The sequence below is a fragment of the Triticum urartu genome, chromosome 3A, assembly GCF_056163025.1.
Source record: "Triticum urartu cultivar PI428250 chromosome 3A, HENAU_Tu73, whole genome shotgun sequence".
NCBI classification, from domain to species: domain Eukaryota; kingdom Viridiplantae; phylum Streptophyta; class Magnoliopsida; order Poales; family Poaceae; genus Triticum; species Triticum urartu.
In genome coordinates, this window is record NC_141875.1 from 649610079 (window position 1) to 649631674 (window position 21596).

At 48.5% G+C, this 21596-nt stretch overlaps 1 protein-coding gene across 1 annotated transcript; it reads right to left on the reverse strand.

Annotated features, from left to right (window-relative positions):
* Positions 1–18356: 18356 nt before the first annotated feature.
* On the reverse strand, positions 18357–18806 carry LOC147981076 (uncharacterized). The gene has a single exon (XM_087515856.1). The coding sequence runs from the start codon at positions 18804–18806 to the stop codon at positions 18357–18359; it is 450 nt and encodes a 149-aa protein (XP_087371982.1).
* Positions 18807–21596: the final 2790 nt, after the last annotated feature.

Genomic DNA, 21596 nt, shown 5'->3' on the forward strand with positions numbered 1-21596 from the left:
CACTTGGGAGAAGATGTACCCGGGTGATGAGTTCCTTGCTCCAGACTGGATTCGCCATGAGTCCATCAGCCTCCGCGTCAAGCCCAACTGGGCCAACACCACTACCCGTGCCGAGGCCTCTTCTGCTAGGAGGGCTGCTGGTGAGGAGGAGGCTGTTGCTGAGAATGTTGCTGAGGACCGTGCTGCTAGGTCCACCACTCCTTCCTCTGAGCCGTCATGGGCCAAGAAGCTAAAGGACAAGATGAAGACTCTCTTCTGCATGCAGACAAAGGGACAGTACAGGGCTCACGTGGCAGACAAGGAGAGTCGCCGCCGTGACAAGAAGGTTATGAGGCTATTTGGAGAGGATGTGTCTGGCGGGTCTGAGGACGTCATCACACCTGAGGCTGCCTGGATGTCAAAGCAGGGATACAAGTGGACCAGTTCAGAGGATGACTTCGAGGAGACTATCCCCGCCGCTGAGTCTGACACGGAGCATGAGGAGCAGTGGGACGACTTCTCTGCCTGAGCCACCTCGTGTGTGTAGGTGTTCTCTCTGCCTTTTTGGCGTCTCGATGCCAAAGGGGGAGAGAGAGTAGGGATTTGCGTTGTGTCGTGCTTGGTGCGTTTATTTGCTTTGTCTTTTGGACCTCGTTTATGCTTGTTTGCTCTTGTTTGGTTTGTGCTTTCGAGACCTTTCCTCATATGGTGTAAGACATATGCACTTTATCTATCGTAGTTAACTTATGTGTGTGCTATCTTGTCTAGTGATAGATATGCCTTGTCTCTATAATATAGGGGGAGCTTTGATCCTAGTATTCGTGTGCCGTGCAGTCCAAAGCACTCATCTAGGTGGCACACATCTAGGGGGAGCCCGTCTATATTCTAGAGAGGAGGGGTTTGCATTTACTTAATTTTATTTTCCTTGTGCAAATCCCGTATTGTCATCAATCCACCAAAAAGGGGGAGATTGTAAGGGCATATTTATCCCTAAGTGTTTTGGTGATTGATGACAATGCATTTGCGGACTAATCGTGTGCCTTGAGTATTCCAGACACTTCATTGCTAGGCACAAGATGATTGGGTGCTCCCCGAAGACTGATGAAGACGGCGTCTTTTCTACGTTTCTTTTTGGTGGATTTAAGTCATAGGAAAGCTGTACTATTAAGAGGGGGTCCGCGTTGGAAAGGTTTGGGTGGACGTACACGTCTCCTTCTTGTCCCCTCCTTTTTCCTTGGAGCTTCCTCCATTTTCTTGCAGGAAAATGGTAGTACCGTAGGCATCCGCGGTAGTACCGCGCGGTGGCGCGGTAGTACCGCAGGTGCCCACGGTAGTACCGCTCCCCTGGAGCCGCACTACCGCTGCCCACCAGGCTAGTGCCGCCCCTTTGCGGTAGTAGGGACGGATGTAATTTTTTACATCCGCACCTACCGCGGTAGTATCGTTTTCTCCGAGCGGTAGTACCGCGCTATGCAGTCAGGCAGTAGTACCGCCCCTCGACGGTACTACTGTGTCGGGTTTTTGCTACTTCCATTTCTTTGCGGAAGTAGGCACGAAAGTTCCCTTACCTTGGCTGGGGTTTTTTGCCTTGCGGTAGTACCGCATGGGGGGCACGGTAGTACCGCGCGTGCGGAAGTACCGCCCCCAGCTCCTGCGCGTCTGTTTATCTTTACTGTCGCTGGGGTTGCGGCAGTACCGTGGGTCGGTACGATAGTACCGCACAGCCGTGCGGTGGTACGGCTTGGTTGCAAACAATAGTACCGCGCGGCCTTGCGGTAGTACCGCTGGCCAGGCGCGGTAGTACCGCTAGCCGCGGGCTGGTTGGTGGGTAACGGTTTGATCCTTTTCCCACACTATATAAGGGGTCCCCTTCTTCCCCGTTGACTCACCTCTTCCACCCCCAAGCTCCATTATTTCTCTAAGCTCCATTTTCACCCGATCTCACTCCCTAGCCGACCAAACTTGTTGATTTGCTCGGGAGTGGTTGAGAAGGCCTCGATCTACACTTCCACCAAGAGATATTTGATTCCCCCCACTAATCCCTTGCGGATCTTGTTACTCTTGGGTGTTTGAGCATCCTAGACGGTTGAGGTCACCGCGAAGCCATAGTCCATTGTGGTGAAGCTTCCTGGTGTCGTTGGGAGCCTCCAATTGAGTTGTGGAGATTGCCCCAACCTAGTTTGTGAAGGTTCGGTCGCCGCCTCCAAGGGCACCAATAGTGGAATCACGGCATCTCACATTGTGTGAGGGCGTGAGGAGAATACGGTGGCCCTAGTGGCTTCTTGGGGAGCATTGTGCCTCCACACCGCTCCAACGGAGACGTACTTCCTCTCAAAGGGAAGGAACTTCGGCAACACATCCTCATCTCCACCGTCTCCACTCTTGGTTATATCGTGCCTTTACTTGTGCAAGCTTATTTGTTTCATATATCTTGCTTGCTTGTGTTCCTATCCTTGTTGCATCATATAGGTTGCTCACCTAGTTGCATATCTAGACAACCTACTTTGATGCAAAGTTTAAATTGTTGAAGAAAAGCTAAAATTTGTTAGTTGCCTATTCACCCCCCCCTAGTCAATCATATCGATCCTTTCAGCGATATAAGTCATACTGCTTACCAGCATGTCATACTTTGGTTCGGTGGTATTGTTGGATGAAGCGGCCCGGACCGGCATTACGCGTACGCTTACGCGAGACTGGTTCTACCGACGTGCTTTGCACACAGGTGGCTGGCGGGTGTCAGTTTCTCCAACTTTAGTTGAACCAAGTGTGGCTACGCCCGGTCCTTGCGAAGGTTAAAACAGCACCAACTTGACAAATTATCGTTGTGGTTTTGATGCGTAGGTAAGAACGGTTCTTGCTAAGCCCGTAGCAGCCACGTAAAACTTGCAACAACAAAGTAGAGGAGGTCTAACTTGTTTTTGCAGGGCATGTTGTGATGTGATATGGTCAAGACATGATGCTAAATTTTATTGTATGAGATGATCATGTTTTGTAACCGAGTTATCGGCAATTGGCAGGAGCCATATGGTTGTTGCTTTATTGTATGCAATGCAATTGCGCTGTAATGCTTTACTTTATCACTAAATGGTAGCGATAGTCATGGAAGCATAAGATTGGCGAGACGACAACGATGCTACGATGGTGATTAAGGTGTCGCGCCGGTGATGATGGTGATCATGACGATGCTTCGGAGATGGAGATCACAAGCACAAGATGATGATGGCCATATCATATCACTTATATTGATTGCATGTGATGTTTATCTTTTATGCATCTTATCTTTCTTTGATTGACGGTAGCATTATAAGATGATCTCTCACTAAATTTCAAGATAAAAGTGTTCTCCCTGAGTATGCACCGTTTCCAAAGTTCGTCGTGCCCAGACACCATGTGATGATCGGGTGTGATAAGCTCTACGTCCATCTACAACGGGTGCTGTTTTGCACACGCAGAATACTCAGGTTAAACTTGACGAGCCTAGCATATGCAGATATGGCCTCGGAACACTGAGACCTAAAGGTCGAGCGTGAATCATATAGTAGATATGATCAAAATATTGATGTTCACCATTGAAAGCTACTCCATTTCACGTGATGATCGGTTATGGTTTAGTTGATTTGGATCACGTGATCACTTAGAAGATTAGAGGGATGTTTTTCTAAGTGGGAGTTCTTAAGTAATATGATTAATTGAACTTAAATTTATCATGAACTTAGTACCTGATAGTATGTTGCTTGTCTATGTTTGATTGTAGATAGATGGCCCGTGCTGTTGTTCTGTTGAATTTTAATGCGTTCCTTGAGAAAGCAAAGTTGAAAGATGATGGTAGCAATTACACGGACTGGGTCCGTAACTTGAGGATTATCCTCATTGCTGCACAGAAGAATTACACCCTGGAAGCACCGCTAGGTGCCAGGCCTGCTGCTGGAGCAACACCAGATGTTATGAACATCTGGCAGAGCAAAGCTGATGACTACTCGATAGTTCAGTGTGCCATGCTTTACGGCTTAGAATCAGGACTTCAACGACGTTTTGAACATCATGGAGCATATGAGATGGTCCAGGAGTTGAAGTTAATATTTCAAGCAAATGCCCAGATTAAGAGATATGAAGTCTCCAATAAATTCTATAGCTGCAAGATGGAGGAGAATAGTTCTGTCAGTGAACATATACTCAAAATGTCTGGGTATCATAATCACTTAACTCAACTGGGAGTTAATCTTCCTGTTGATAGTGTCATTGACAGAGTTCTTCAATCACTGCCACCAAGCTACAAGAGCTTTGTGATGAACTATAACATGCAAGGGATGGATAAGACAATTCCCGAGCTCTTCGCAATGCTAAAGGCTGCGGAGGTAGAAATCAAGAAGGAGCATCAAGTGTTGATGGTCAACAAGACCGCCAGTTTCAAGAAAAAGGGCAAAGGGAAGAAGAAGGGGAACTTCAAGAAGAACGGTAAGCAAGTTACTGCTCAGGAGAAGAAACGCAAATCTGGACCTAAGCCTGAAATTGAGTGCTTCTACTGCAAGCAGACTGGACACTGGAAGCGGAACTGCCCCAAGTATTTGGCGGATAAAAAGGATGGCAAGGTGAACAAAGGTATATGTGATATACATGTTATTGATGTGTACCTTACTAGAGCTCGCAGTAGCACCTGGGTATTTGATACTGGTTCTGTTGCTAACTGTCGGTGTCAAAACCGGCGGATCTCGGGTAGGGGGTCCCGAACTGTGCGTCTAGGCCGGATGGTAACAGGAGACAGGGAACACTTTGTTTTACCCAGGTTCGGGCCCTCTCGATGGAGGTAATACCCTACTCCTGCTTGATTAATATTGATGATATGGGTAGTACAAGAGTAGATCTACCACGAGATCAAGGAGGCTGAACCCTAGAAGCTAGCCTATGGTATGATTGTTGTGTATGGAGTTGATTGCCTACGGACTACAACCCTCCAGTTTATATAGACACCGGATAGGGTTAGGGTTACACAGAGTCGGTTACAATGGTAGGAGATCTTGAATATCCGCATCGCCAAGCTTGCCTTCCACGCCAAGGAAAGTCCCATCCGGATACGGGACGAAGTCTTCAATCTTGTATCTTCATAGTCCAGGAGTCCGGCCGAAGGTATAGTCCGGCTACCCGAACACCCCCTAATCCAGGACTCCCTCAGTAGCCCCTGAACCAGGCTTCAATGACGACGAGTCCGGCGCGCAAATTATCTTCGGCATTGCAAGGCGGGTTCCTCCTCCAAGTCCTTCATAGAAGATTTGTAAACACCAAGAGTAGTGTCCGGTTCTGCAAAATAAGCTTCCACATATTGCCATAGAGAGAATAATATTAGCACAAATCAAATCTGCTGACGTATTCCGCAATGCGCTGTCACACTACGGCCAAGTCCTTTACTCGAATCGTTTTTACTTTTCCACCTCAGCATGTTTTACGAGGCGGTTTCCTTGGCACGTCTTGTCAAAGCAGAGATCGTGTGCCCCCCTTCACGGGATTCTCATCAATACGGACGTGGGTAACCCAATCGTGCCCGTTAACATGTTTTCTTGATTAAAGGTGAGTCCCAAACGGTTACGGGAAGGGATCCTGGTATTCAACCTCTTATAAAGAGACCAAGGCCTTACTCCTTTTTCCAATCTCAAACGAGTTCGCCCGTCGCCTCGAGTTCCAACACCCTAGGCTTCAGATTCCAGGCGCTTCGGGCCTTCGACAATGCCCGGTTCCGACCTTCAAGGCCGATGGATGCCCTCCTCCGTCATGGAGGAGGATGTGCTAAAGTGGAGAGAGGCTAAGTTCTTGACCGCCTAAATTCCGCATAGGTTGCCTGCTCAAGGGCAGGCTATTCCCAATCCCCAGCCCGGTGAGAGCGTAGTGTTCATGTCTCACTTCCTTCGGGGGTTAGGCTTCCCGATGGATCCCTTCGTGAGGGGGCTGCTGTTTTATTACGGGCTGGAATTTCATGACTTAGCTCCGGAGTCCATCCTCCACATCTCCTCATTCATCGCTGTGTGCGAAGCGTTCCTCCGCGTTACTCCTCACTTCGGTTTATGCCTCAAGACTTTTGGAGTGGATCCGAAGATGATCGAGGGACGGCACGCAGAGTGCGGAGGTGCTGTCATCAGTAAGAATGCCGATGCTCCATGGCCCGAGGGCTCCTTTCAAGAGGAGCTCGGCTTGTGGCAACGAGAGTGGTTCTATATCACCGCTCCCAGGAGTGCCAAGTGGGTGGCGCCTCCTGCCTTTCGCTCGGGTCCCCCACCACGGCTAGCGTCATGGGTCAACAAAGGATTAGATTGGGGATTATCCAAAGACGTGCCCCTGTTGCAGGGCCACATTAGGGATCTCTTAAAAGGAGATCTCAACCTGGTCAAGGTGACGCAGGTCATGCTGATTCGCCGAACATTGCCCGGCAAACGTCGCTCCCTTCGTTTGTGGGAGTTTAATCCAGAGGGACCACGAGCTCTCCAGCATTTTATGGGCGCAACGCCCGCGGAGATGTATAGACTGTTCTTCGGATCACAAGAGATGTGTCCGGATTTAACCGAGGACGCAGGCCTAAGCTGCAATTGCCCGGATACTCAAATAAGCAACCTTGTGCCCGGACCTTCTATCCGTATAATTGTCATAAACTTGCCCCTAAAAGAGCCGTCCTTTTAAACAGGAGTGGATAGCGACGGCAAAGCTGATCAGGTGTCCGGCTCCCCTTCCTGAAACCAGGCCGGATCCCGTGCTGGTCAGGATGCTAGAGATAATGCCTTTGGAGGGGGAGGACAAGGAAGCTATGGCCTCCTCGAAGGAGGCTGCTCCGAAGGGAGGAACCGACAATTCCTCTCCTAAGGGGAAGAAGAGAGCCGCCTATGACGACCCGGAGACCATGGCCTCGAAACGGGGGAGAAAATCCTCGTCAGAGGGTCCGAAGCCGGGGAGTTCCTCAGCCGGACCACGCCCTCAAGGGGATCAGCCCTCCAGCGAGCCGTAAGTAGAGAGAGGTTTTACTTTTGAGGGATGAGAGAAATCCTTGATTTATATCTGAGAAGACTAACCGAAATTTTACCTTATAGCTCGGACCTCAGCCCTTCTCAGCAGAGCTCGTCTTCGGGGGATCTTCTTCTGGAGATGATGGAGAGCGGGACGCCTCCCCCTGCCGTACCGCCTAGCGAGGCGGGCGACCCTGAGGTGTCATCGCGGAGGGTTTCTCCGAATCCGGCAGGGGTGGAAGATAACTATGTGCCCCCCCAAGGCTCTCCTCGTCCGGCCTTCGAAAGAGGCCATAGGACAAGTCCGGCACCATCTGGTGCTCGGCCGGAGGAACTAAAGATTCTGCTGGGGCGAGCTTCTATCTCAGAAGAGCATCGTGCATTGATGGGCACGGTGATTGAAAGGATTTCATCCGCAGAAAGCGGATTGCATGAGGCCGTCAAAAGTTTACTGACGGGTTTTGAGGTACGTTAGATAATGTACACTTTTGTTAGTTGCGCATAAATAAGATGCGCCCTGTGTAGATAGTAGCCCCTGAGACTCTGCGCGTTGTCAAGAAATGACGGCACGCAGAGGATCATAATCCCAGGTCTAAGATGTCGCCTTTGAATGTAGGTGGCGAGGTGTCCGGAATCAAGCCGAACTGATGATGTGGCCGAACTAAAGCGGCAACTGGATGTGGCAGATGCCGACATCACGCTTGTCAACAAGCGGCTTGATGAGGCTCAAGGCAAGTAATTCTTCGGGCGACATTAGGTAAGAGGAGCTTCATGCCAGTGTCTTACAATGTGTGTGCTTGACGCAGATGGTACGGCCGCCGTGGAGAATCTTAGGGCAGAACTTGCTCGAGCTAAGGAGCAAGCCAGAAAAAGCGATGTGGCTGCCGAGAAGGCCCTTGAAGAGCTGAGAGCCGAACAGGCTGCTCACTGCCAAAGCAAAGAAGAGATGGCCGAGAAGTTAAAGAGCGCTGCAGACCGTTGCAAACTTCTTGAGAAAGAAGACCGGGCGAGACAGACGGACTTAGAGAAGGCCGTTGCCGATGCCAAGGACGCTCACTCTGCGATGAGAGCTGCGAAAGAGGAGCTGCGTCAGGCCGAATAGACTGCGGCTGGAAAGCCCTTTATGCTGCGGAGGAAGTTTTGTGATCCGAAGTTTGCTCCGTTGGACCGATGTGGAGTGTGGAGGACACCTATCTGGATTTGGCAGCAAGTGCTGCTGATGCGACCGAACACTTTCAAGATCTAGAAGATCGCGAAGTGGAAAAGCTTTTCTGGTCACAGTTCCACAATCCAGAGCGTCCACTGGCAGTGGACGATCGCCTGGCCCAATGGGCCGAACTGAATAGATTGTACGGACTCGCCATGAAGTACGTCATGGGTCATATGTGGCCTGGGAGATCGGAGCCGAAGAGTTATTTCAGCTTGCTGCAGCAATTCCTTGACGCGGTGCCGCGTATAAATGCAATGAAGAGGTCAGCATGCATAGAGGGCGCACGGATGGCTCTTGCCCGTGTTAAGACATACTGGGCAGAGATGGAGACCACCGTTATTGCGTCCCGAGATTCGGACAAAAGCCGAGTACCCTCCGAGCACTATTTTCAGGAAGTTCTTGAAGGCGCTCGTGTAATAGAGACGCAGTGCCCGAAAGATGCTATGTTATGATAGCATATGTAATTATAAAGTAATATTTTGATAAATTGTAGTGGCCTTTTTTATACTTGTGCCTCCAAGTATTGTTAACACCTTTTATGCGGCCGTTTTAAGATATATATATATATATATAGAATCTGAAAGATGGCAGTCGTTGGCTTCAGCCCCCACCCACATAGTGCGGGGGTGCTCGCAGAAGACGCATTTTCACACTTAACCCAACGTCTTGGTCCTACAAAGGAGGTGATAGCGCAGCGGGCCAGGCAACCGGACTATAATGCTTTAACACTTTCACTTAGCCATAGGAGTTTGAAAATGAGACTCTTTAGGTAGCTCCTTGGTGGCAACTGCGCTCATCCGAATTCGGGGCGCGTAAGTGCCTGACCGGGAAGCGGCCCTTCGTTAAAGCGGAGGAATCCGATAGATTCCGATCGGTCATCGAGTGGCTGACCAGTCTCACGCTACATCATGATAGTCAGTTTTCGGCTTTCTCTACTGAGGTGCTCGCCCTGGCCGAACCGGGGGCACAATCGCAGTAGTTCTCCTGGTGCTACCTTAGCTGATAGAGCGGAACGTAAGGTAGCCGAACTCAGGAGCCGGGCAACCCAACATTTGACCAAAGACATGATTCGGAGCTGATGCATATAATGCCAAAACTCGCAACGCCGAACACTCCCTAAGGTGTTCGGTCTTTATGAGTGCGGGCCAAACAACACTCTATTAAAAAAGCCCCTAGTGTCCAGGTACGTGCAAAAATTCTGACGTGGCCATATGCCAAGACGCCAGCCTCCTCCTTGGTTATATTAGAAAGAAAAAAACCAGGGGATGTGTAGCAACAAGAGACAGTAAAAAAGGTTTACGCAGGGTCTTAATCTAAAAAGAATCCTTTAGGACGGGTCCCTACTGCACGTCTGCGCCTGTGTCTCCGTTGTGCCGTATCCTGGACGGGAGCCGCACGACGTTCATCTGTAAAAGAGAGGAACTGAGTTGAAAAAGGGTCGTGCCGAAAAAGTTTAAAATAAGCAAAGTATAAAGTAAGATATATAAGTTTGAGCTTTATTGTTTCTTATTGTATATGCGTGGAGCCCCTAGTGCGGGGGTATATGGCTTCTAGGCCTGCATCAATGATGATTTTGCACCGAACTTGTCTATCCGCGTTCGTGGTCTTAAATGACCTATTTTGAAGTTTTTTGGCCGGTGAGGCCATTTTGCTGTGGGGCTGTCAAAGCGGCCGCACAGTCCTCCGCTTTGGGAGGCGCACTTTAGTGCTTCCCCTTCAAAGAGATGATGCCTCGTGGACCGGGCATCTTAAGCGTAAGAGATGCATAATGCGGTATTGCGTTAAAGCGAGCGAAAGCTTCGCGTCCCAGTAGTGCTTGATAGCGACTTGAGAACGGGACGATGTGGAAGGTCAGCTTTTCGTGGCGGAGGTTATCGGCAGAGCCGAATGTGACTGTGAGCCGGAGAAAACCCGTACAATGGGTGTCCGAACCAGGTATTACCCCTTGAAATGAGGTTTTGCTGCGGCGGCTTCTTGCTGGGTTTATCCCCATGTGCTGGATTGTATCCTGATATATCAAGTTTAGTCCACTGCCGCCGTCCATAAGGACATTTGAAAACTTGAGTCTGCCAATTATTGGATCGAGTATCAAGGCAGTCCAGCCTACATTCTTGATGTTCCTAGAATAATCTAGCTGATCGAAGATGGTCGGTTTTGACAACCAGTGGCAGGACCCTTTGGGCCGTGTGGTGTGTACCTTTACGGACGCCGCACGTTTTGTTATATGAAGTGAGTTCACTTTTTTTACTTCTTGTGGGAAGTTCTTTTGTTTCCTGGTGTTCTGCTTTTGGGGTTCGTCCTCGTCTTCGCTTGGCGTGTCGAGCCCCTTGTGTTCGGCATTGAGTCTGCCGGATTGTTTGAAAACCCAGCAGTCTCTGTGGGTATGGTTAGCAGGCTTCCCGGGAGTACTGTATATCTGACATATCCTATCCAGGATTTTATTTAGGTTGGATGGATCGTCCCTGTTATCCTGGGGGGGCGATTTTTCCTGATTTTGTCGTGAGCCTTTGAATCCGGCATTGATTTCCGTGCTCTTAGGACTTTTGTCCTTAGTCCAGTGACGGTCCTTGTTGCGCCGCGATTTTCCGTTTCCATCCCTGGTTTCGGATGTACTTGGGTCGCTGGGGCTGCACCTTGCCAACCAGTTGTCCTCCCCTGCACAAAAGCGGGTCATGAGGCTTGTTAGTGCGGCCATTGTTCTTGGCTTTTCTTGGCCGAGGTGTCTGGCGAGCCATTCGTCTCGGACATTATGCCTGAAAGCTGCTAAGGCTTCGGCGTCCGGACAGTCGACTATCTGATTCTTTTTAGTGAGGAATCTATTCCAGAACTGCCGAGCTGATTCTCCGGGTTGTTGAGTTATGTGACTAAGATCGTCTGCATCCGGAGGACGGACATAGGTCCCTTGAAAGTTTGCTCGGAAAGCATCCTCGAGCTCCTCCCAGCTTCCAATTGTATTTTCGGGAAGGCTTTTAAGCCAATGCCGGGCTGGCCCTTTAAGCTTAAGGGGTAGATATTTTATGGCGTGGAGATCATCTCCTCTAGCCATGTGTATGTGGAGGATATAATCCTCGATCCAGACTCCAGGGTCTGTTGTTCCATCATATGCCTCTATGTTTATGGGTTTGAATCCCTCTGGGAATTCATAGTCCAGGACCTCATCGGTGAAACATAGGGGGTGTGCGGCGCCCCTATATTTGGGTATGCCGGATTCTGATGATGGCTTCATAGCGTTGCTTATGAGAGCTTGCTTTCTTGGCCCATAAATGGAACTAACTGGGCATGATGCGAATCCTTAAGTGGGTCGCATGCCGATTTAGGTGCGGCGCCGCTTGCCGCTTTATTGGGTCGTCTATCCGACCGTGTGGCTTTTTCATTTTTTGAATGCAAGGGCTCTAGGGCCTCTTCGTCGAATTCAGGCAGTAGCTTTCTTTTCGGGTAGCTTTTAGTGCGGCGACTGTCGCTGTACTTATCTGTTGTATTGGTTACTTTGCTCCATCTAATCCGGAGTGCATCTTCCGCTGTTTTTAGCTTCCGCTTCTGCTTTTTTAGGATGCATATAGTTGCAACGAGCCTCTCGTGGAGATTCTTCTGCTCCTTAGGTTTATTCGGCGTGAGGTTATCTGGAATGCCGTTTTCGCCGGAGGAGGGATGTTCCGTTTCTCTATCCGTGTTTCCATGTTTGGACGATTGCTCTAAGGCCTGCTCGTCGTCTACCGGCTCGTCCTGCTCTATGGCTGGGTTTTTGTCGAGGCCGGGCTTGGGTCGGCGTTTACGCCGACGCTTTGATTGCTTTTCAGGGGGTCGATCTCCCGTCCCATCCCCTTTTTCCTCGTTGTCGCTTCCTTTAGGGGTATCCACCATGTACACATCGTGGGATGAGGTGGCTGTCCAATGCCCTATGGGCGTTGGTTCGTCGGTATCTCCTGCATCGTCATCCATGCTGTCAATGTCTCCGGAGTCGCAGTTGAGCACGTCGTTTAAATTGTCGACAGTGGCTACCAAGTGGGTGGTGGGTGGGCTTTGAATTTCCTCATCATCCGTATTCCACCCTCGCTGACCGTGGTCCGGCCAGGGCTCTCCTGATAAAGAGAGAGACTTTAGAGAATTCAGGATGTCGCCGAAGGGCGAGTGCTGAAAGATGTCCGCGGCGGTGAACTCCATTATTGGCGCCCAATCGGGTTCGATCGGCAGGGACGCGAGGGGTTCGGAGTTCGGAGAGGAATCCGGCTCCTTGGAGTCACGGGACGTGCAGAGTGCTGGGCTGGCGTTTGGCTCGATCGCCTTTGAGATTACAGCCCCCGAGGTGATGTCCAACCGCTCACCCTCGATTGGCGCAGCTGGCTCCGAATCAGGGGTCAGAGCCGGTGCGTTTGCGGCCTCCAGGGTACTGTTCGGCGGCGGGGCTAGATCATGCCCCATGACATAGTGCGGCGCGCTTAGCTGTGGCTCGAATCCGTCGAAGATCAAATCTCCGCGGATGTCTGCCGTGTAGTTTAGGCTTCCAAACCTGACTTGATGGCCAGGGGCGTAGCTTTCGATCTGCTCCAGGTGGCCAAGTGAATTGGCCCGCAGTGCGAAGCCGCCAAAGACGAAGATCTGTCCGGGGAGAAAAATCTCACCCTGGACCGCATCGTTGTTGATGATCAAAGGAGCCATCAGGCCTAAAGGCGACGACACAGAGGAACTCTCAATGAAAGCACCAATGTCGGTGTCAAAACCGGCGGATCTCGGGTAGGGGGTCCCAAACTGTGCGTCTAGGCCGGATGGTAACAGGAGACAGGGAACACTTTGTTTTACCCAGGTTCGGGCCCTCTCGATGGAGGTAATACCCTACTCCTGCTTGATTAATATTGATGATATGGGTAGTACAAGAGTAGATCTACCACGAGATCAAGGAGGCTAAACCCTAGAAGCTAGCCTATGGTATGATTGTTGTGTATGGAGTTGATTGCCTACGGACTACAACCCTCCAGTTTATATAGACACCGGATAGGGTTAGGGTTACACAGAGTCGGTTACAATGGTAGGAGATCTTGAATATCCGCATCGCCAAGCTTGCTTTCCACGCCAAGGAAAGTCCCATCCGGACACGGGACGAAGTCTTCAATCTTGTATCTTCATAGTCCAGGAGTCCGGCCGAAGGTATAGTCCGGCTACCCGAACACCCCCTAATCCAGGACTCCCTCACTAACATTTGCATCTCGAAACAGGGACTACGGATTAAGCGAACACTGGCAAAGGACGAGGTGACGATGCGCGTGGGAAATGGTTCCAAAGTCGATGTGATCGCGATCGGCACGCTACCTCTACATCTACCTTCGGGATTAGTTTTAGACCTAAATAATTGATATTTGGTGCCAGCGTTGAGCATGAACATTATATCTGGATCTTGTTTGATGCGAGACGGTTATTCATTTAAATCAGAGAATAATTGTTGTTCTATTTATATGAATAATATCTTTTATGGTCATGCACCCTTGAAGAGTGGTCTATTTTTGATGAATCTCGATAGTAGTGATACACATATTCATAATGTTGAAACCAAAAGATGCAGAGTTAATAATGATAGTGCAACTTATTTGTGGCACTACCGTTTAGGTCATATCGGTGTAAAGCCCATGAAGAAACTCCATACTGATGGACTTTTGGAATCACTTGATTATGAATCACTTGGTACTTGCGAACCGTGTCTCATGGGCAAAATAACCAAAACGCCGTTCTCCAATACTATGGAGAGAGCAACGGATTTGTTGGAAATCATACATACAGATGTATGTGATCCGATGAATATTGAGGCTCGTGGCGCATATCGTTATTTTCTCACCTTCACAGATGATTTAAGCAGATATGGGTATATCTACTTAATGAAACATAAGTCTGAAATATTTGATAAGTTTAAAGAATTTCAGAGTGAAGTTGAAAATCATCGTAACAAGAAAATAAAGTTTCTACGATCTGATCATGGAGAAGAATATTTGAGTTACGAGTTTGGTCTACATTTGAAACAATGCGGAATAGTTTCGCAACTGACGCCACCCGGAACACCACAGCGTAATGGTGTGTCCGAACGTCGTAATCGTACTTTACTAGATATGGTGCGATCTATGATGTCTCTTACAGATATACCGCTATCGTTTTGGGGTTATGCTTTAGAGACGGCTGCATTCACGTTAAATAGGGCACCATCGAAATCCGTTGAGACGACGCCTTATGAACTATGGTTTGGCAAGAAACCAAAGTTGTCGTTTCTGAAAGTTTGGGGCTGCGATGCTTATGTCAAAAATATTCAACCTGATAAGCTCGAACCCAAATCGGAGAAATGTGTCTTCATAGGATACCCAAAGGAAACTGTTGGGTACACCTTCTATCACAGATCCGAAGGCAAGACTTTCGTTGCTAAGAATGGATCCTTGCTAGAGAAGGAGTTTCTCTCGAAAGAAGTGAGTGGGAGGAAAGTAGAACTTGATGAGGTAACTGTACCTGCTCCCTTATTGGAAAGTAGTACATCACAGAAACCGATTTCTGTGACACCTACACCAATTAGTGAGGAAGCTAATGATAATGATCATGAAACTTCAGATCAAGTTACTACCGAACCTCGTAGATCAACCAGAATAAGATCCGCACCAGAGTGGTACGGTAATCCTGTTCTGGAAGTCATGCTACTAGATCATGATGAACCTACGAACTATGAAGAAGCGATGGTGAGCCCAGATTCCGCAAAATGGCTAGAAGCCATGAAATCTGAGATGGGATCCATGTATGAGAACAAAGTGTGGACTTTGGTTGACTTGCCCGTTGATCGGCAAGCAATTGAGAATAAATGGATCTTCAAGAAGAAGACTGACGCTGACGGTAATGTTACTGTCTACAAAGCTCGACTTGTTGCAAAAGGTTTTCAACAAGTTCAAGGGATTGACTACGATGAGACCTTCTCACCCGTAGCGATGCTTAAGTCTGTCCGAATCATGTTAGCAATTGCCGCATTTTATGATTATGAAATCTGGCAAATGGATGTTAAAACTGCATTCCTGAATGGATTTCTGGAAGAAGAGTTGTATATGATGCAGCCAGAAGGTTTTATCGATCCAAAGGGAGCTAACAAAGTGTGCAAGCTCCAGCGATCCATTTATGGACTGGTGCAAGCCTCTCGGAGTTGGAATAAACGCTTTGATAGTGTGATCAAAGCATTTGGTTTTGTACAGACTTTTGGGGAAGCCTGTATTTACAAGAAAGTGAGTGGGAGCTCTGTAGCATTTCTGATATTATATGTGGATGACATATTATTGATTGGAAATGATATAGAATTTCTGGATAGCATAAAGGGATATTTGAATAAGAGTTTTTCAATGAAAGATCTCGGTGAAGCTGCTTACATATTGGGCATTAAGATCTATAGAGATAGATCAAGATGCTTAATTGGACTTTCACAAAGCACATACCTTGACAAAGTTTTGAAAAAGTTCAAAATGGATCAGGCAAAGAAAGGGTTCTTGCTTGTGTTACAAGGTGTGAAGTTGAGTAAGACTCAATGTCCGACCACCGCAGAAGATAGAGAGAAAATGAAAGATGTTCCCTATGCTTCAGCCATAGGCTCTATCATGTATGCAATGATGTGTACTAGACCTGATGTGTGCCTTTCTATAAGTCTAGCAGGGAGGTACCAAAGTAATCCTGGAGTGGATCACTAGACAGCGGTTAAGAACATCCTGAAGTACCTGAAAAGGACTAAGGATATGTTTCTCATATATGGAGGTGACAAAGAGCTCATCGTAAATGGTTACGTTGATGCAAGCTTTGACACTGATACGGATGATTCTAAATCGCAAACCGGATATGTGCTTATATTGAACGATGGAGCTGTCAGTTGGTGCAGTTCTAAACAAAGCGTCGTGGCGAGATCTACATGTGAAGCGGAGTACATAGCTGCTTCGGAAGCAGCAAATGAAGGAGTCTGGATGAAGGAGTTCATATCCGATCTAGGTGTCATACCTAGTGCATCGGGTCCAATGAAAATATTTTGTGACAATACTGGTGCAATTGCCTTGGTGAAGGAATCCAGATTTCAAAAGAGAACCAAGCACATCAAGAGAAGCTTCAATTCCATTCGGGACTTAGTCCAAGTGGGAGACATAGAATTTTGCAAGATACATACGGATCTGGATGTTGCAGACCCGCTGACTAAGCCTCTTCCACGAGCAAAACATGATCAGCACCAAGGCTCCATGGGTGTTAGAATCATTACTGTGTAATCTAGATTATTGACTCTAGTGCAAGTGGGAGACTGAAGGAAATATGCCCTAGAGGAAATAATAAAGTTATTATTTATTTCCTTATATCATGATAAATGTTTATTATTCATACTAGAATTGTATTAACCGAAAACATAATACATGTGTGAATACATAGACAAACAGAGTGTCACTAGTATTCCTCTACTTGACTAGCTCGTTAATCGAAGATGGTTATGTTTCCTAGTCATAGACATGAGTTGTCATTTGATTAACGGGATCACATCATTAGAAGAATGATGTGATTGACTTGACCCATTCCATTAGCTTAGCACTTGATCGTTTAGTTTGTTGCTATTGCTTTCTTCATAACTTATGCATGTTCCTATGACTATGAGATTATGCAACTCCCGTTTACCAGAGGAACACTTTGTGTGCTACCAAACGTCACAACGGAACTGGGTGATTATAAAGGTGCTCTACAGGTGCCTCTGAAGGTACTTGTTGGGTTTGCGTATTTCGAGATTAGGATTTGTCACTCCGATTGTCGGAGAGGTATCTCTGGGCCCTCTCGGTAATGCACATCACTTAAGCCTTGCAAGCATTGCAACTAATAAGTTAGTTGCAGGATGATGTATTACGGAACGAGTAAAGAGACTTGCCGGTAACGAGATTGAACTAGGTATTGAGATACCAACGATCAAATCTCGGGCAAGTAACATACCGATGACAAAGGGAACAACATATGTTGTTATGCGGTCTGACCGATAAAGATCTTCGTAGAATATCTGGGAGCCAATATGAGCATCTAGGTTCCGCTATTGGTTATTGACCGAAGACATGTCTCGGTCATGTCTACATAGTTCTCGAACCCGTAGGGTCCGCACGTTTAAAGTTTCGGTGACGATTGTATTATGAGTTTATGTGATTTGATGTACTGAAGGTAGTTCGGAGTCCTGGATGGGATCGGGGACATGACGAGGAGTCTTGAAATGGTCAAGACGTAAAGATCGATATATTGGACGACTATATTCGGACATGGGAAAGGTTCCGAGTGATTCGGGTATTTTCGGGGATACTTGGGAGTTACGGGAATACGAGGAAGAAGTAATGGGCCTCATGGGCCAAGTGGTGGAAGAGAGGAGGTAGGGCGCGCGGCCCCCTAGCCCAAACCGAATTGGACTAGGGGCCGGCCCCCCTTTCCTCCTTTTCCTCCTTCTCCTTCCTTCTCCTTCTCCTCCTTCCTTTCCTCCTCCTAATAGGAGTAGGAAAGGGGAGTCCTACTCCTACTAGGAGGAGGACTCCTCCTTCTGGCGCGCCCATAGAGGGTCGGCCGGCCTCCCCCCTTGCTCCTTTATATACAGGGGCAGGGGGGCATCTCTAGACACACAAGTTGATCAGTTGATCTCTCCCAGTCGTGTGCGGTGCCCCCCTCCACCATATTCCACCTCGGTTATATCGTAGCGGTGCTTAGGTGAAGCCATGCGTCGGTAGCAACATCATCACTGTCACCGCGCCGTTGTGCTGAAGGAACTCTCCTGTGAAGCTCTGCTGGATCGGAGTTCGCGGGACGTCATCGAGCTGAACGTGTGCTGAACTCGGAGGTGTCGTGCGTTCGATACTTGGATCGGTCGGATCATGAAGACGTGTGACTACATCAACCGTGTTGTGCTAACGCTTCCGCTTTCGGTCTACGAGGGTACGTGGACAACACTCTCACCTCTCGTCGCTATGCATCACCATGATCTTGCGTGTGCGTAGAATTTTTTTAAAATTACTACGTTCCCCAACACTACCGTACACAGATAAAAGAAAAGACCACTACTCGTCGATTTCTGACTCCGACTCGGTAATGTCCTCCTCCGACGTCTGAATGTAGGCGTCAGCATACGCCTCGTCTTCAAAGTCCCAACCCGACGTTTCTCATAGCTTCAGTTTCAATTGAGCTGCCTGCTACCGCGAACGCTTGTTCTTCCGATAGGCGGCTCGCTCCCTCCTCCTCGCGTCCCTCTCCAACCTCCATTGCTTGTAGAACTGGCGCTCGTTGACGATGTCCTGCGGGAAGCCTCCGTGCCACACCACCAAGGCTTGCACGTCCTTCTCCGCGATGGTGAGGCGACGCTGCCGCCTCCGGTGGACACGACGATCCTCGTCGGTGAAAAGCCACGGGAGAGGCGCTAGATCCTGCGCCCGCTGGCTCGACACACTGGAAAATTTCATATCCCGACGAGGCCTCAGGAGGCGCCACGCCGCCGCGTCGTGCGCGCGGGCCGCCTCCTTTGCGGTGTCGAAGGTGCCGAGGATGAGACGTTTCTCGCGAAACCAGATCTCGGAGGAGAAGGCGCCGGAGCGGCGCTCGCGGACTCCGCAAAAATCCGAAGCGCCCAGGCGGCGGATCGACATGATGGCGCAGAGGCGGCGAGAGTGGGCGGCGAGCAGAGGCGGCGAGAGTAGACGGCGGACAGAGTGTGGAGGGAGCGTCTTCTTTATAACGAGCGCCGGCCGCGGCACGCACGCGAACCTTTCCCGCGCGCTGGAGCGCCAAAACCAACGTGCGCTAGGCCGTTTTCCCCCGCGCGCTGGTGCGCCAAAACCAGGGCGACGACATGATCTAAAACGCGTGCGGTCATGAAATGGGTCGGCCCGTTGGGCGCACTGCCGACCCAAAACTAAAAAGGGGCGGACGGCGGGCGGGCGGCCAACCCAAACGGATAAAAAACGGACAATGCTAGCCCCTTCGATAGACGCTTCCGAACGAAAAAATATATAATAAAAAAATTAAAAGCACGTAAGCGCTTAAGCTTTCAACGCAAGACGCTAATCGATTAAACAGCACAAGCGCTTGGCGCTTGGTGCATGGGTTTGCGCCGATGCCTGGGGTGACGTCAAGATTTAGCACGGCAAGCGTTAATCAACCAGGATTAGGATCCTGGCGCCCGGGCTAAGCGCCTCGCAATGGAGATGCCACGCGCCCGTCGCGTTGATCCGTGAGCAGTGCTTGGCTCGTGGTGCTGACGTGGCTGGTCTATCTCAACTCCCGACGGGTGATGGCCACAGCACAATTACTCCCACCGATCGAACGACCAAGCGTGCGTACATTGACGATCGTTGATGGGAAGGCCGGGTCGGAGACAGGGATGGATGCATGCATGCGCTGTGCGGGGAAGAAGAGTACACGGTCGTCTTCCTGGGAGTTGCCTCGTATACGTGAATGTTTTTTTTAGGGTAACGTATACGTGAATTAATCCGTAAGCTCACCATGATCAGAATACATGGCTACTTATTAGTCGGTCGCCAGATTGGATCCGCATCTACCGATCCGGCTAGCCAACGATGGGTCGCTTCATCTTCGCCGCATCCACATCGTCCTAGTACCTAGCTAGCCAGCCATCGACCGCACGGACAAATTTGTGCGCCACCTTGTCTCGTGGCTATCATCCGCCGTACAGACGGCTACCACAGCCCAGTCGTCAATCAGGGCGTCTTCAACGGAAACCTGTAAAAATCCTTCCGTATCCATTCACAGACACGGATGCAGGAGCCAGAAGGCAGTCATTCAACATCAGCCGCATATTTTAAACAACATTTTGGCAAAGCAGGCGAAATTCATATACAAAAGACTAAACACGCGCAAGTTCAACTAATCTCCAATGTTACGAGTGGTCGTGTCGTGTGATATGAAATTATGAATAGTCCACACCAGTATGTGAGTACTTGAGGTGACCGAACACATTGTTGTTGAAGACACAACTACCGCAAGGCCACCGCTAATTTCGTCGTCGGATTGTGATCGAAGAAGACGCCGGGAGCCCACGAGATATCAAAATGGAAGAACCTCTCGCTAATACACACACGACAAGACATATGACACTAGCGTTAGTGCCACCACCGCGAGATAAACCCAATCGGCGGGCAGGTTTTTTGATTGGTCCGCTGCGCCTAGTGGCTAGCCTGATCGCTCATGTGATGGTCGATTAGGGCTGCACCAAAAGCACGTAGCTCGTGTGACTAACAAAGGTTCGATAGCTCAGCTCATTAAGCTCGTAAGTCGCACTTAATGAAGAGAGCCAACCACTGATCTTAGTCTGTTAAACTTAATGAGCTTAATGAATGAACTACTCCTTCTGATCCAGATTAGGAGATTATATGACGTGGCTCTAGTAAACCTTTACAAAGTTATACTAGAGCTGCGTTGTTTAACTGGGTCGGAGGGAATAACAAGTTTTGTTAGTACACTACAACACATAGAGCCGGCATGTCTTGAACTCAGGGGCATATGCATCCATTTTTCTTAAATGCATTCTAAATACATTTTAAAATGTCAAAAAATTCAAAAGAAAATTTCACGCATACATTTTAGCAAATGTGTATGTACGGCACAAAGTTTTGTAAAAGAAATGTCTTCTTGTTTTATCTTCGTAAAAAGACAAATTTCAGTGCATCTAAATAGCGTTTTACGACATAATTTTATGGCGCTTTTTTGCAAAGGCCATAACAAAAGTTATTTTTCCGTAAAACTTTGTGCACGCACATCACATAAAACATGAAGACGTATCCGTGCAACCTTTTTCGGATTTTTTTAGCATTTAGAAATGTGTTATTCAAAGTGGGTTTATAATCACCCGGGTCCAGTGATGCACTTCCCCAACACATATTCTTGTTTTACATGATACCATTTTCATTGTACCTCAACCTGTATATAGTCAATCTAATCGACTCATCCCAACCCCCATAGGAGGCAACGAACTAGTGCGCCTCCTTCCGTAGTTACCATCTTCCGTTGTAAAAATCACACCCACGCTATCATCCTATATGATATAGCATATCCTAGTACGTTAACGAGCGCTCACAAGTTTTAAACAAACATAGCCAAACAAGATTTTTATTTCTCATTAAGCTTAACGAGCTAAGCCTTAATTGAGCCAAGTAGCTCGTTAATCTCGATGGATGTCCTAACCAAACCACACAGCTGATAGTACCATTCAAGGTTGTCAAAATCGTGATTTTGAATCGGATCGGAGCTTCGATGGTAGAATCATAAATCGTAGAATCTTCATTATCAGAATTGTAGAAACGTAGATTCTATGAAGTAAAATCGTAGAATCATAGGGATCAGTTTGGATCGTAGAATTGTATAATAGAATCATGATTCCGACAATCTTGATACCACTAACCTGCTACCACCACGCGCGC

Coding starts and splice junctions, on each gene's coding strand:
- LOC147981076 (XM_087515856.1), bottom strand. CDS start 18,806: ATGTCGATCCGCCGCCTGGGCGCTTCGGATTTTTGCGGAGTCCGCGAG.